At 50.8% G+C, this 15,052-nt stretch overlaps 1 protein-coding gene across 5 annotated transcripts in view; it reads left to right on the top strand.

The window, feature by feature from the left end:
• LOC101843709 overlaps positions 1-14,824 on the top strand; it is a 63,064-nt gene extending 48,240 nt beyond the window's left edge. For 2 of the 5 annotated variants that reach the window (XM_040758296.1, XM_040758294.1), the window contains exons 9-14: positions 2,747-2,807; positions 3,514-3,710; positions 7,581-7,773; positions 14,011-14,088; positions 14,325-14,380; positions 14,640-14,781. In XM_040758296.1, the coding sequence (XP_040614230.1) occupies positions 2,747-2,807; positions 3,514-3,710; positions 7,581-7,773; positions 14,011-14,088; positions 14,325-14,380; positions 14,640-14,733 (679 nt within the window). In that variant the 3' untranslated portion in view covers positions 14,734-14,781. Of the gene's footprint in view, positions 1-2,746; positions 2,808-3,513; positions 3,711-7,580; positions 7,774-8,135; positions 8,411-14,010; positions 14,089-14,324; positions 14,432-14,639 lie in introns of those variants that run through there. The other 3 variants (XM_040758295.1, XM_040758297.1, XM_040758298.1) reach the window with 3 other exon arrangements.
• The last annotated feature ends 228 nt before the right edge of the window (positions 14,825-15,052 follow it).

Raw genomic sequence — 15,052 nt, 5'->3', positions numbered from 1 at the left:
ACAACAGGGGAGGTAGTTCTACGGGAGACCAAGTTCTTTTCTGTTAGAGGCCTGTGTGGATGCAGGCATCCCCCTTCCCCCCTCCCCTGCTTCCCCGGACCTCTGGGAAATCTACTCTCCCTCCTCCAGGGTGTTTCCCACCATGAAACATTTAACAGAACATACACCTGGGAGAGTTCTGGTGGCGGAGAAGCTGCTTGCTGCTCATTTGCGGGGCGGTGGGTGGTGTTGGGGGAGTGTTTCCCTCATTTAGGGACCAATTCTGGCCCCCCGCTATTAGCATCTGAATGGGGCAGCCCAGTTGTTTTGATTGAATAGAGAGGGCAAGCCTTTGTTGTTGCAATTGAGGGAGTAAGTTGTTCCCTGGCCTCCTTTAATCAGCTGGAATGGGGGAAATGGCAAGGGGTGCCTGTCTGGGCTGAGAATTCTACAAGGGCCACCTCCAAAGCTCCTTCCCTGTGAGCCCCAGAGCCAGCATCACTTGGAATGGGTCGCACCCCTGCCCGCTGCTGTCCTTTCCCTTGGGATCTCTTTCAGTGCCTGCCGAAGATTCTCTCTGTCTGGGTTTAAGTCAATCCACACAATTATAGAAACACAGCCCGTCCAGGAGCTAGAGTCAAATCCTTGGTGCCCGTTTGCCGCATCCAAGGGCCCGAGGGCAAGAGCAGGTGGCCACTTCGGGAATGACATCCAAATAACTTCATACTCCCTGAGCCGTGGGTGAAAGACCCCTTGGAAGGCATTGAGCTGTATGTATGGGCTTTTTGCAGCATTTGATTTACCTGGAAATGTAAATTACTTTTATTACCTTAGTAAATAGCAAAAGCTTCAAGTTTTAGGTTAAAAAGACAGAAGTTTTTTTTTTTAAATCCTGTATTTTCTTCCTTTTATCTGAAATTGGCAACACAGTTTCTTTCCTTTTTTTTTTTTTTTTTTTTTTGAGACAGGGTTTCTCTGCATAGTTCTGGATGTGCTGGAACTCGTCCTGTAGACCAGGCTGACCACAAACGGGGAGATCCGCCTGCCTCTGCCTCCCAAGTGCTGGGATTAAAGGCGTGCGCCTATGCTGAGCACGTAGGGACATAAAGATGGGTGATTCCTGAAAATGGAGGTGACTCCCGCTGAGGGAAAACCTTCTAGGCGTTGCTGCCTGTGGCAGTCACAGCTCGTTTTGCACAGGGTTGACTCTGTCCCTAGGTCTGCATCAAGTCAGCCACTCGCTGGCCTTCCTGCTCATGGTTGTGCTCTCCTCCTTCCGGAAATGGGAGACGGCCACCCTCGGAGACTGGCTTCAGCCACACCTCTCCAGGAGGCCTTGGGAGGGAGCCCCTGGCTCACACAGAGCCTGCAACCCTGGGACTCCAGTTCCTTCCTTGAGCTGCATTCTCCAGCTGTTGGAGCTCCCCCAGTGTCTCAAAGGAGCCACCCAGGGTCCTAATTAGCGAGCATCCTCCCACAGGCCGGGCTTCTCCAAGGAAAGCAGTTTGTCAAACAGCTGTTCCAACCCGATAAAAGACTGTTTGCGGTATCCTGCCTACAAAGACAAACCTCACCTGTCCTGCCCTAGCTCTGCAGAATCCAGCCCAGATTGCTCCCTGGTGACCCCCAGCTGTGCTGTAAACTCAGCTGAGTCCCTTGGGCATGGGTGGCCCCCTGCTTTGCCTCAGATGTTCTGGGCACCCCAGGAATAGCATGGGAAGCACCTTTTCTGTGGCCCCTCTCTTCACTCGGGTAACACAGCGTGGTTACTCACTGGTCCTGGAGCCTGCGACCTCAAAAAGCAGCCCCAGGGCCTGGCAGTGTGCCACACACACCTTTAGTCCCAGCACTCTAGAGGCAGAAGCGGGCAGGATCTCTGTGAGTTTGAGGCCAGCTTGATGTACATAGCTAGTATAGGCCAGCCAGGGTTATATAATGAGACTTGTCTCAAACAATAATAGACAGTTCCAATACAGTCACCCTATATTCTCACTAACTGCTGTGAGAACCCCATAAGAGCCCCCAGGTTGACTGTTAACAGAGGGATGGAGACTACACAATGACGTCTTTATGTTAACCTGGGACAGAGCCAAGGTTCATTTAAGGTCTCCTGGTTTGGGGCTAGCCGAAGATGTTAAGGAAATACCCTACCATGCAAACGTGCACACACATGTGTGCTCCGCATGCGTGCGTGTGTGCGTGCACACTTATACATGCACACATGAACACACTCATACTTGCACACACACGCACACACGCGCGCACACACAATGTTCTAAGTATCCGTGCTCAGCACACAAGTGAGGTGCACTGAGTGCCAGGTGCACCTTCGTGATGAGAAGTGTACGCAGGGCACCTGTAACCAAGCATCTTCGTGGGGGCAGCCCGCCCTCGCCACTCACTGCAGAGCAGAAACTAGAGAACAGTCAACCATGCATCAGAGAGCACTGTACCGGGAGACTCCCCTCTAGCACAGCGTGCTCCTTCAGCTGCAGGCTCTCTGGAAGCAGGAGCGTTTCTACGCCAAACTTTACTTTGAATACATTGGTAAGAGCCACCTCCAAAACCCATGGCGCTTTTGTCCAGCATAACCACCCTTCGTGAGAGCTGTCCCGTCCCCATGGCCTCCTGCAGGACGTCCCAGCCATGGGCGTCCAGCCTGAAGACATGGAGGGGCCTGTGACTGAAGCCTCTGTGTACTCAAGGGGTGCTGAGCCTGACAGCTTCTTCTGTGTTTGCTTTTCTCTGTTTGGTGCCACCCGGGCAGACTGCTGGAGAGAGACGGCCGCTTTGCAGATGTGCGCCCCGAGCACGGGGCTGGAAGCCTGGTCAGTGTCCTGTGGGTCCAGACATGGCACCAAAGGCATCTCGTCCTGCTTGGACATTGATTTGGGGAGTGCAGAGGGGACCTGGGGTGGGAGGTGCACTATCCCCTGGATGCAATATCTCACTCAACTGTGATTCAAATTGGGAGCGTATGGGGGTGGTGGCCAGGGGCAGAAGGTCTGTCTGAGTTGCAGTGAAGTCTTAAGTCTGGGATTGGAGACATAGCTGAGTTCATAGAGTGCTTGCCTAGCATTCGGGAAACCCTGGGCTCAAACCCGAGCATCACATACACAAGGCGCGGTGGCACGTAGCTGTGACCTTAGCCCTTGAGAAGTAGAGGCAGGAAAAAAATGTAAAGTTCAGAGTCATCCCTAGGTAGCCAGCAAGTTTGAGGCCAGCCTGGGCTACCCGAGGACTCTGTCTCAAAAGAAATTATCAAGTCCAACTTAAAAACAGGACGCGGCCCAAACCGCCCCATCCATCTTCATCTGCTGCTTCCCTCATCATCACAGGGGTGGGGAGGGACAGGGATGGAGATGGGACTCATCCAGCAAGCATGAAGGGGACCCCAGCAGAAGTTCTTGGTGATAAGGTATGCGTTTCTAAAGTGACACATTTAAAAAAGGAGCGTATATCTTAATGATCACTACTTACCACCCCCAGTTCTAATCTGTAACCCATCTCTCCCCATGTTCTTTCCTCCCCAAGATGGACTACCTGGTCCCAAGTAGGCATGAGCAGACAGATGCCCCACCCAGAGAAACGGAGGTGGAGAACCCCTTGGCCCCTGGCCAGCAGCTTCAAGCATCCCCTGCCCTCCGATTCCTCAAGTACCAGAGCGCAGAAAGTCCACGGAGAAGTTCCCAGCTGAAGACAGGAAGACACCAAGTGACCCTGTGTGGCATGTGAGTTAGAGTAACGAGAACGGGACCAGTGGGATGGCTCAGCAGGCAGAGGGGCTTGCAGTCAAGTGCAGTCAAGCTTGATGACCTGAGGTCCCTGGGACCCGCACGGTGGAAGAAGAGAACCGATTCCTCCAAGTTGTCCTCTGACTTCCATATGTATGTGCATACACACACACTCATATACACTCACACACACAGACACACACTCACACAATGCACACTCACACACGCACACACACATACACACACACTCATATACATTCACACACACAGACACACACTGACTCACACACATGCACACATTCACACACAGATACACACTCTCACACATACTCACATACACTCACTCACATACACACTCACACAGACTATCACACATACACACACTCACACACATACACACAGACTCTCACACACATGCACACACTCACATACACTTACACACATACACACACATACACCACACACATACACATTCACATATACTCACACACATACACACACACGCACAGACTCTCTCACACACAGACACACACACAAAATAAATGTGAAAAAATAATACGTTGCCCAAAGCAAACAAGTAAGCCACAGAGCTGTACACCGAGGCATTAGAAGAATTTGTCAGTGGAAGGGTGAAAACCGAGAAGTAGGTAATTCAGATTTCACCCACAGGATCCCACTCTGGGTCCCTGCCAAGCCCCAGACCACTTTCTTCACAGTCCTTCCTAGGGCTCCTGGGTGGGGCAGGTGCCTGTGTCTGCTGTCTCCAGACTCCATCGCCGCCCCCCTTCCCCAGCCGGAGGGTGGGAACTTCCATCTTCTGCCTGCCACCCTCCGCTCCTGGGGGACCTGCCTTCGAAGTCCCTTTGGCTAGTTTTGTTTTATTCAAAACATTTTTAAAGTGCCGGTGGTTGAGCCTAGGCCCTGCGCATGTCAGAGAAGTGTGACCATGGCGCTGTGTCCCAGCCTACAGCTTATCCTCTGTACACGGCTACTCCCCGCTCCCCACTGTGAGGCTGAGTGGCACGGCTGGTGTCGCCTGTTGACACAGGTGGGCCCAGCTGTGCTCCCCTCAGCGACCTCAGAGAAGTTCAGTCTGTTTCATCATCTTGTACCGTGTACACGGTGGCACCTGCTCTTGGGCTGTTGGGGGACCCAGTTGAGTGACGTAAGCAAGGCATCCTCCATCACATTTGTCTGGTCTGCGGCACCAGCTCTTTGAATGTCTGTCCGTTTATGTATCAGCTGTGACGCATGTCTGTCTGGTCCATACCCAGCTCCCCTGGTCCTTACTCCCCTGACGGTAACCTCCTCAGGGGGAAATGGAAGGCTGCAGTTAACTAGTCCTCGCTGGTCAGGCTGGGCGTGAATACTTGTGTAAGACAGCAAATCACACTTAGGGCTGTTCACCAAGTGAACGCTGTCTGAACAAATGCTTCCAGCATCGGTGTGCCTGCCTCTAACCAGGAGAAGTCCAGTCTCCGCCCAAGCCCCTGATGCCCTCTGAAGCCCTGCAGAGTGAGTTTGTGAACAGCCACCTTTGGCTACACTCCAGCTTGGTGAGGCTTGGCCAAGCCTTCCGTCAGGGCATCCCCTTGTGTTACTTTGGTAATGGATGTCTGTTTATCTGTTAGAGATTCTCCCTAGATTGAGTGCAATGAGGAGAGTTGAACTTTTCAGCAAAGCACCTTGTATTCTAGAATGAAGCCATCACACACCCTCTTTTGCTTGAGGTGCAGCCAGCCAGGGCAGGAGAGGTGACTCAGTGGTTAAGAGCACTCTTTGTAGATGAACCGAGTTCAACTCCCAGCACTCACAGATATCCATAATCCTCAGACGCCCGCCCACTTCTGACCCCTGAGGACAGACACTAGGCATGCACATAGTACACAGACAGGCAGGCAAAACACTTATACACATAAAATGAATCTAAAAGAAAAACCAGTGCAGCTTCCTGGCTTTCTGGTTTCAGACAGCCCACGAGAGCCTCAGATGCTTCTGCGACTCTGCCACCCTGGAGGTGCTCTGGGTCATTCTAGAGCCACCATGATTTCTGTCCTCCAAAGTGAGGAAAAGAGGGGCCCGAGTCATCGGACTCAGCTGCCTGAATCTGCTAATGAATCACTAGTGCCCGTCTCTAAGAGATCCCTAGATGCCACGTGTACAAAGTGACATTAAGTTTAAGGCAACACAGCTGGGCAGGGAAAATTCTTCCCTCATTTGTTTGCATTTTCATACAAGTTCCAGGACACTTTATATTTTCACACACACACATTCACACACACACACACACACACAGAGTCATGAAGAGACCCAGACACATGAGGAGACACAGAGACACACACGCAGACACACATACAGATACACACCAACAAACATAAATACAGACACATACACATACTCACTCAGACACACCCCCACACACACACTCAGAGACCCAGACACACAGACACATACAGACACACAGAGACACACGCATGCAGAAGTACGCACGTCAACACACCTCTTCCGCACTGACACGCACACCCATTATGTGCACACACAGGCCCTTGCTGTTGGCCATTTGCCTCTGTTTCTCTGGCAGCAGCCTCCGGTGAGGTTTGGAAGAAGGATCTAGAGGCAGGTGCTGTTTTAGTCAGTGTCTTTGGCTCGCTGCCATGGCAATGCCATTGAGTACAGAATGCCAAGCCAAACTTTTATCTAATTGGTTTCAGAGTCGTAGACACTGGCCCTGTGGCTTTGTTCATGGTCAATTCCAGTGTGTGCCAAAATAGCCTTGTGGATTCAAGTTATTAAAAAAAGAAGTTAGAGGTAGTCCATGACTAATGTAGACTCTATGCCAGGCCCACCAAGAAAGCTATGCTTTGAGCCCAGTGAGAGGAAACCGTTTGTGTGTGTGTGTGTGTGTGTGTGTGTGTGTGTGAACCTCCCCTAAAACACAATACGTATGATGGTGGATATGACTGTCTTGGAGAGAGGACTCCCATAGAGGTTTTTTTTTTTTTGGTTTTACGAGACAGGGTTTCTCTGTATTGTTTTGGAGGCTGTCGGTCCAGCCCAGCCTCGAACTCACAGAGATCCACCTGCCTCTGCCTCCCGAATGCTGGGATTAAAGGTGTGCGCCACCACCGCCCGGTGAGTTTGTTTGTTTGTTTTTTTTAATTATGGTGTTGACAGGATGGGAGAGATGGTTCCACGGTTAAGAGCACAGGCTGTGCTTCCAGGGGACCTGGGTCCAATCCCTGGCTACCTCAGGGCAGCCCACAACTGTGTGTAGCTCTAGTCCCAGGGGCTCTGTTGCCCCCTTCTGGCCTCCATGGGCACTGCATGCATAAGACACACAGATATGCATGCAGGCAAATCGTTCATACAATCTAAAAAATTAAAATCAGGGCTGGAGAGAAGACTCAGGGGTTAAGAGCGCTGGCTGCTCTTCCAGAGGTCCTGAGTTCAGTTCCCAGCAACCACATGATGGCTGACAACCATCTATAACGGGATCTGATGCCCTCTTCTGGCGTGCAGGCACACATGCAGACAGATCACTCACACCTAAAAACAAACAAGTAATAAACAACACAGAGAAACCCTGTCTCAAAAAACAAAACAAAACAAAACAAATTTAAATTACATTCAGAAAGTCCTATGTGTTTCTGGAGGGCAAAAGCTTTCCTAAAATACTTAGCATAGTGTTTCATTATAGAATGTGGTTAGTGTCTACTAAAAAAAAAAAAAAGAAAATCAACAGAGTTTATAAGAGAATGAAGAAATTGTTTACAGTCAGAAAGTGTGATCCAAAAGAAGTTAATGTCATGGAGATGAATGAAGTGGGGGGGAGGGGGGAGAAAAAACCCAAACCCTTGTATTTGCAGAAAAAAAAGCCTGCCCTGGTGTTAACACCACTGGAGTTTATGCACAGAAACAGTCTGAATGCTGTCCACGAGAGACGAGGAGCAAGCTGTCAGAGCAGGTGAGGGGCAAGCTGGTTCCTGAGGGTCTGACCGCAGACCCCAGGCCCACAGCACCCCTGACCCTGGACCACGTGATCCAGACCCATCCTGTGGTGGTAGGTTTCCGTTTTCTATCTGCCTGTGCCTGGTGGAGATCAAAGGAGAGACTGGAGCAGGAGCTGGTGGAGGGCTGGGAGCTGGGGCAGAGCAGGATGTCAGCAAGTGTGAGATTTCTGAGGATTTCCGGGCTGGAGACTGGAAGGGTCTGCAGCCCACAGATGAAGTATGGGAGATGTCAGGGTCACGACGGTAGGCACCGGGGAGGGATGAGTAGCTTTCTAATTCCCGGGTTGAGTCGGAGCAAGTAACTACGGGTTAAGAAAGTTAGGGCACAGTGCAGCCCTCAGTTTATCCGCTTTATGAGCAATGAAAGGGGTCATGCAGACGTATGTTACCTTTTGTCTTTTGTTCGCCATAGGAGGCTAAGACAGCGCGTCGATACTGGGTGAACTATGTGGATGAAGAATGAGATTTTATGTGGTTACTAGACAGGTTTCTTTTCCTCCGGCTCAACACGATGACAAGCAGTGAGGTCGCCATCCAGTGAAGGCGTACTCACCTGCTGGGAGAGACACCTGGCCTGGCAGTTCTGTCATTCTCTCCTTATAAAGGCGTCGCCATCACGCAGAAGCCCAGAACTGTGAATTCAGATGCTGGAGATGAGGTTAAGCACAGGCAGAGCAACAGTCATGGGTGAGCGTGGCTGAGCGCTCTCCAGTTGTGCTGGCTCAGGTCCTGCTGCTCTCTCTGCGGTGCCTTGAGGACTACACGCCTGTCTTTTCTTTTCCTTAAAATAATAAGTTTTTTTTTAAGCTTTCACGTTACGAGCGAGCATTAGGAAGCAGGAGAATGGATCAAGGGTGTTTGGTGCAGTGACGTTGGCTTTATAAGGCAGGGAAATATAACCAATGGACGCAGCACCCAACAAGTGGTTGGATTTGGCATACCTGAAGACAGCACGCAGGAACCAGAAAGGCGGGGCTGGAGAGGTGGCTCAGCAGTTAAGGACATTAGCTGCTCTTCCAGAGGACCTGGGTTCAATTCCCAGCACCCACATGGCAGCTCACAACTGCCTGAAACTCCAGTTCCCAGGGATCTGATGCCTTCACACCAATGCACATAAAACAGAGCTTAAATTAATTATTTAAAAAAGACAAAAAAATAGAAGTATTTCTGTTTTTTTTTGTTTTTTTGTTTTTTGTTTGGTTTTTCGAGACAGGGTTTCTCTGTGGCTTTGGAGGTTGTCCTGGAACTCACTCTGTAGACCAGGCTGGCCTCGAACTCACAAAGATCCGCCTGCCTCTGCCTCCCGAGTGCTGGGATTAAAGTTGTGCGCCAAGAAGTATTTCTGTTTTAAAAAAAAAGAAAGAAAAAAGAACCAGACACTGACAGAAAAAAAGAACAGCTAACTGGCCTTATATAGGCCAGTGGAGTTTAATCCCAGGTCCAGCAGCAATGAGGGAGAGGCTGTGGAGGGTGTGGTACCCGAGAGAAAGGTAATTCTAGAGATGCATGGAAAATATCAACTCAAAGAATCGCAAGTAGTTAAAAAAAATGGTACCAGCTGTGGGTGCGGTTCCGTGGGAGAGAGCTTGACTGGCAAGCTCGGGTTCCTGGGTTCAATCCCCAGCACCTTTCAATAACAAAAATAAGGGCTGGAGAGCTGGCTCAGAGGTTAAGAGCATAAGAGCATTGACAGGCCCTTCTTTTCAGAGTTCAATTCCCAGCAACCACATGGTGGCTCACAACCTTCTGTAATGAGATCTGGTGCCCTCTTCTGGTATGGATGAAAATAAAGCACTCATATACATAAAACAAACAAATCAATATTTAAAAAATAACAGTAACAGTGTGCGTGCGTGTGTGCGTGCGTGTGTGTGCGTGCGTGTGTGTGTGTGTGTGTGTGTGTGTGTGTGTGTGTGTGTGTGTGTGTGTGAAGAGATGGCTTACCGCTTAAGAGTGCTCTAGCAGAGGACCTGGGCTCAATTCCCAGAACGCACACGGTGGTTCACAGCGGTCTGTGACTCCACTTCTGGCTTCTACGGGCACTGTAGGTACACGGAGCACAGACACACATGCAGGCAAAACACCCATACACATAAAAAGATGAAATGAAGATTTTAAAAAGACTAGTTAAAAAAAAAAAGTTCAGCCAGGTGTAGGACACACACCTTTAATCCCAGCACTTGGGAGGCAGAGGCATGCGGACCTCTGAGATCAATGCCAGCCTGGTTTACAGAGGGAGTTCCAGGACATTGAGGGCTACACGGAAAAAACAAAACAACAAAAATAAGTAGAAACCCTAAGTAATCCTATCGCAATTAACTAAGCCAAGTCCACCACTTATAACCCCCTCAAAGAAAGTAAGAAGGGGTTAGGCACATCGGTTCCACTGAGGAGTTCTGCGGGCATGTAAGGAGGAAACAGGGTAGAAGGGAAAAATGTAAATTCTCTAGAAAAAAGGGCCAAAGGAGCTGTCCTAGCTCCTCCTGTGAAAGTGGCAGGTCCTCTATAGCAAAGCCAGAGCCGGGGTCGTTGTCACTGGAGACACAGGGACAACACTCGTAAAAACACGGTGACAAATCCAACCAAAACAGGGTGACAAATCCAACCTAGTAACACTCTGTTCACCTCAGTAACAGAGTAGAAACTAATAGAAACAAAAGCAAATTATGAAGAGGAGGGGGGACTCCTTGACCGTTTAAACATACCTATAGAAACAACGGTGCGGTGCGTGGAGCAGTGAGGCAACAGTCTTGTCTTCTGAGGTGACAACAACTCAAGGGTTACATCATTTCCACCCCTGTGCAACACACCATACTGGAAGCTTGACCCACACAAGGGTGAAAATGTGTGACGTTATCACCTTTTGCAAAAAAAAAAAATGATTAAAAAAAATCTTGGGGGACTGGAGAGATTGTCCTATGGCTATTCTTCCAGAGGATGGGTGTTGGATGCCCAGACCTTCAGAGCAGCTCACAGCTGTCTGTATTTCCAGTTCCAGGGGGATCTGTGGACTTTTCCTGGCCTCCACAGGCACCAGACAGATATTCAGGGAAAGCCTCATGCATATAAAATAATTCTTTTTTTTTAAAATGAGGTTTGAGGCCATCATGTCTACTTTGCTTGTGTGTTTGTGAGTGTGGGGGCAGGCTAGCTTAGTGGATAAAGGCTCTTGATGGCCAAGTCTGATGACCTGGATTTGATACCTGGAGTCCCATGGTAGCTCCTATCAGTCATCCTCTGAACACGTATGTGTGCACACATAGCTTTTCTAGAGGGCCTGAGTTCAGCTCCTAATATCCATGTCAGACAGCTCAAATCTGTAACTCCAGCTCTAGGGAAATCTGATGCCCCTGGCTTCTATAGGTACCTGCACACACATACACAGAGACACACACAGACAGATACACATGTGCACACACACACAGACACACACAGGTGTGCCCCCCCCAGACACACAGAGGTCCTCATCTGGTCTATGAACTATTAGTTTTTTTCTTCGTCAACTTGACACAAGGGTCGTCTAAGAGGCGGGATCCTCAACTGAGAGAATGCCTCCTTAAGACTGGCCTGTGGGCAAACTACAGTGCATTCTCTTGATTAGTGACTGATGGTGACTGATGTGGGTGGGTGATGCCACCCCTGGGCTGGTGGCCAAAACCTCCTCTCATGGTCCATTTTTTTTCGTGGCCCCCTTACGGGGGGTGGGGGTGTGGGGGTGGGGGTGTTGTTTGTGTACATGACGTGTGCGCACCCCCCACACACACACAATAGGCTTCCGTGCATTCGGAGGTAGGGGTGTGGTCTGGGAGCCTGAGTGTGGGTCATTGAATGTGTTAATTCTGACTCCCGATGGGGCTTTCCTTTCTGGGCTCTTCCGCTTGCTGGGGTCTGTTGATGGGAGCTACTGATGCAGCCTCTTCTCAGAGGTGTGTTAAGAGCCTCCCCAGTTTTTATCAGTCTTGCCCTTGATGTGTGGGGAGATTTATCTCAACTCCTCTCCTTTCTGAATCCCCCCCCAGGGCATTCACTACCTTCCCTCCTTCCGGGTCCTTTCCTGTTGGCTGGCTGTCAGCAGGTGGGCGCAGCCTTCTCCCTCACACCCATTCCTCCTGGAAGCTGCCAGCAGGTTTCTGCTCCCCCCCCCCCAGTTTCTCCCCTGCTGCTCACCCTTCTGGGACATTCTCACAGTTCTGTCATTCTCCTGTTAAAGTTTTTGTCTCTAACACCCCTGGCAATTCCTATAAATAGCCTCTAAATCAGTGCTCTTCCCTTCTTGGATTTTTGTGGGGCTGCAGACTCCTCCTTGCGGGGACTCTGGAGGCCACCAAACCTCCCCCCATATAAGAAGTCTGGTGGGCACCGCACCTCTCAGAGTCCTCCCCTGGACTTGGCCCGTTCGTTTTCCCGTTCTCTGTCAGCTCAGACCGTTATACCTGCATCTCTGACCCTCTGACCTCCCCTCTACAGTGTCCCGTGACCCCCCCCCGTGGCTGTGGAGTTTTCACTGTCATTCAAATTACGCTCCGTCTCAGTTTGCTGTCCTCTGTGAAACTGGGAACCAGGAGATAGGAAGGCTGCTCTGAATTCGGTGGTAGCTGTCTTTAGGACGTAAGCAGGGCTGTCAGGCCCGTGTTGGCTGCAGTTAAAAACAGCCCTTGTGGGTGGGTTTCAGTGCGGGGACTGTTGTTTCTCCTGGACACAGTGACATCTTTGGGCACAGGGGCATCTGCGTTCCATGGCCATCCCGAGCTCAAGAGGATTAGAGGTGAGGTACCTCATCTGAATGGGGGCCATCTGGGCAAAGATGCATTTATTTCAGATTTAGCCCAGATCAAGCGGAGTAAGGAAGGAGAAATAGGGACTCAAAAGGGCTGATGGAGAAGGCAGGAGACTAGCCCAGGGCTAAAAAAGAAATAACCCACGGTGGTCACCTAAAAACAGCTGTCAGGCCTGAGTATACGGGTTCCCCGGTGGCCTCTACCGGTGGCCTCTACCGAGTCACAAACAGCCTGAGGGAGCAAAAGGCTGCCATAGAAGACCGTGGAATAAATAGCTTGACAGGTTCAGAGGGAACCAGGACTGCCAGAAACTCAAAGGGACAGCAAAGAAATAAAATCTGCATGGGAGGCAGTAAAACCCCAAAGAGTGACATAGAGACAAATTGACAGGGTGGTGTGGCGGGAACACTTCACACTCCATTCAATACATGCCGAAGGACCTGAGATGAAACAGCTCCAGGGGAGAAGCCGGAGAAACAAACAGGCAGGGGCAGTCATTCCCAGGCACTGATGACCCCTGATGTTTGCACCAAGACCCTCACTGGAATGAGACTCAAGAGCTTCCTCGATTTACTCTTGAAGAAACCCGGACCCCACTGGGCGTGGAAAGCTAAGGAGGAAAGCTTAGGTTAGGAGGTTGAAGAGATTCAAGCTACCTGTCCTAGAAGGCACCAAGCCAATGAGCATAGAATCCCCCTCTTTAGCCTTGGATTCAAAGATCAGAGAGGTTAGGGAGAAATGCTGGCTGCCTCATTTGTTTTTAATGTGTCAACTCCTGCCCCCAAAACGATCAGAGCACTGGCTCATGAGGACACATCTGGGATGGGATTTGACTTGAAGACACTTCCTTCAGCTAGCCCTGGCCCAGCTCGACACAGGGCAGAACCTCCCTTCTGCTTGTAGTTTGGGACTTCTACAGTGGGGTGACTTTCTTTCCACATCCCAGTGACCAGTGACAGATGAGTCCTGTCGGCCTACTTTGAAATCCTGTCTTTATTCTTGCCAGCAGCAAACCATCCAATGTCCTTTAATAAAAAAGTTCAGTGTTAAGGGGGCTAAAGAACTGTGTTATCTTAACAGCATCCGCCGTTTAGTGACAGCATTTGCTAACCTAGGATTTCGGGGTGCCGTGTCTGCTTGGAGGAACAGGGAGGGGAGATGGGCTAGCTTGGAACACTGAATCTGAACAGTGATTAGGGCTCATGTTTCTGGTGTTCTGCAACATGGGTATGCATTATTCCCAGCGCCACAAAAAGAAATGCCCTCCTGCCCCTTTCAAGAAAGACCCTAGAGGTGAGGCCAGGGCCCAGGATGTCTCCTTTCTTCCGTTCCAGCTCCAAAGGACAGGAGGCTTTGTTGTCTGTTCTAGAAGGGTGAGACCAGGGCAAATGCCCCTCTGGGAACTGCGGTGGGCATACATTTATAGTTCCCGGGCCTTTTCCTTTGTTCTTCGAGGGAAGGTTGCTGGAGAAGAGGCCCAGGCATGACGTTTCTCTGCCTTTTTTTCAGGGAAGTTTGAGGCTTCCCAAGGACGGTCAACCTGAGAGAGAAGTCGAAGAGCGCCACGCCTCTCCCACGGAAGCGCAGGTTATTAACTGGGAATGCTTTACAGCTGGCCTGGAGGAAGTTTTTGGCTGTAAACTGCCATGCACCAGTAGCGTTCCTTGAAAAGGCTGTGGACGAGGTTTGGGGACAAAGATTAGAGGAGGGTAGGGGTGGAATAGCTAAGCCTTGAAAGAGGTGCTTCTAGCCCGGGAGTGTGGAGATTTCACTGCTCACCGCAGAAAAAGTAACATTATTTATTTGCCTCCTGGCGTTTGGAGAACCGATCCCAAGCGATCTTCCTCGAGCTTCGTGGACGGTGGAGAAAAATCCATCCGTGAGCTACCACATTCCCAGGGCGGGCTCCGCCTTCATGTCACTTTCGGAGCCCCCCACTTCCCCCCCCCGTCTTCACGTCTCCTCCACCTAGACCCTTCATTCCAAGTGCCCGAACTCAGGGAGTGTCGGCCCTTAGGGTCTTCTGCCCTTGAAGGTGGCATCCCTCCCGCAGACTTCAGCAAACCCACAACACAAGCTGGCTGGTAGCGGGAGGGTCGGGGTTGGGCGCAAATGGGGGCCTTTTGCTGTCTCTGCAGAAGGAACCGTTTCCCTTGGCTCAGCCCGAAATTTTACATCCTAGACTACAACAGAGCAAGAAAGCGGGATAGCCTCGCAGCTCCGGGTAGTTAGTTGGGAAGGCTGAGGAAAGTAGTCCAGGACGCGTTCCCACATCACTCCGGGAGTGCCTTCACCCCGCCTGCCCCCGGAAAGCCCTCTCCCAGAAGTAAGAGGCAGGTAGAAGCTGGAGCCGGCTTCTGGCTTACCCCACAGCCCTGACCCCAAAAGACTTCCCAGGGAGACTCAGAGAGGCGCAGGACTTTCAGAAGTGGGTGCCCCACCTGACGTAGGGGCCTCTTCCAAGGAGCTTCCGGGTGGGGTGCGCTTGTGGAAGACGGGGAGACGGAGGCTTGGAACCCAGACCCTCGTTAAAGAGCTGGGCGCGATCTCT

Source organism: Mesocricetus auratus, unplaced genomic scaffold (genome assembly GCF_017639785.1).
Source record: "Mesocricetus auratus isolate SY011 unplaced genomic scaffold, BCM_Maur_2.0 Super-Scaffold_100018, whole genome shotgun sequence".
Lineage (NCBI taxonomy): Eukaryota > Metazoa > Chordata > Mammalia > Rodentia > Cricetidae > Mesocricetus > Mesocricetus auratus.
This window is presented reverse-complemented; position numbering and strand designations above follow the sequence as displayed.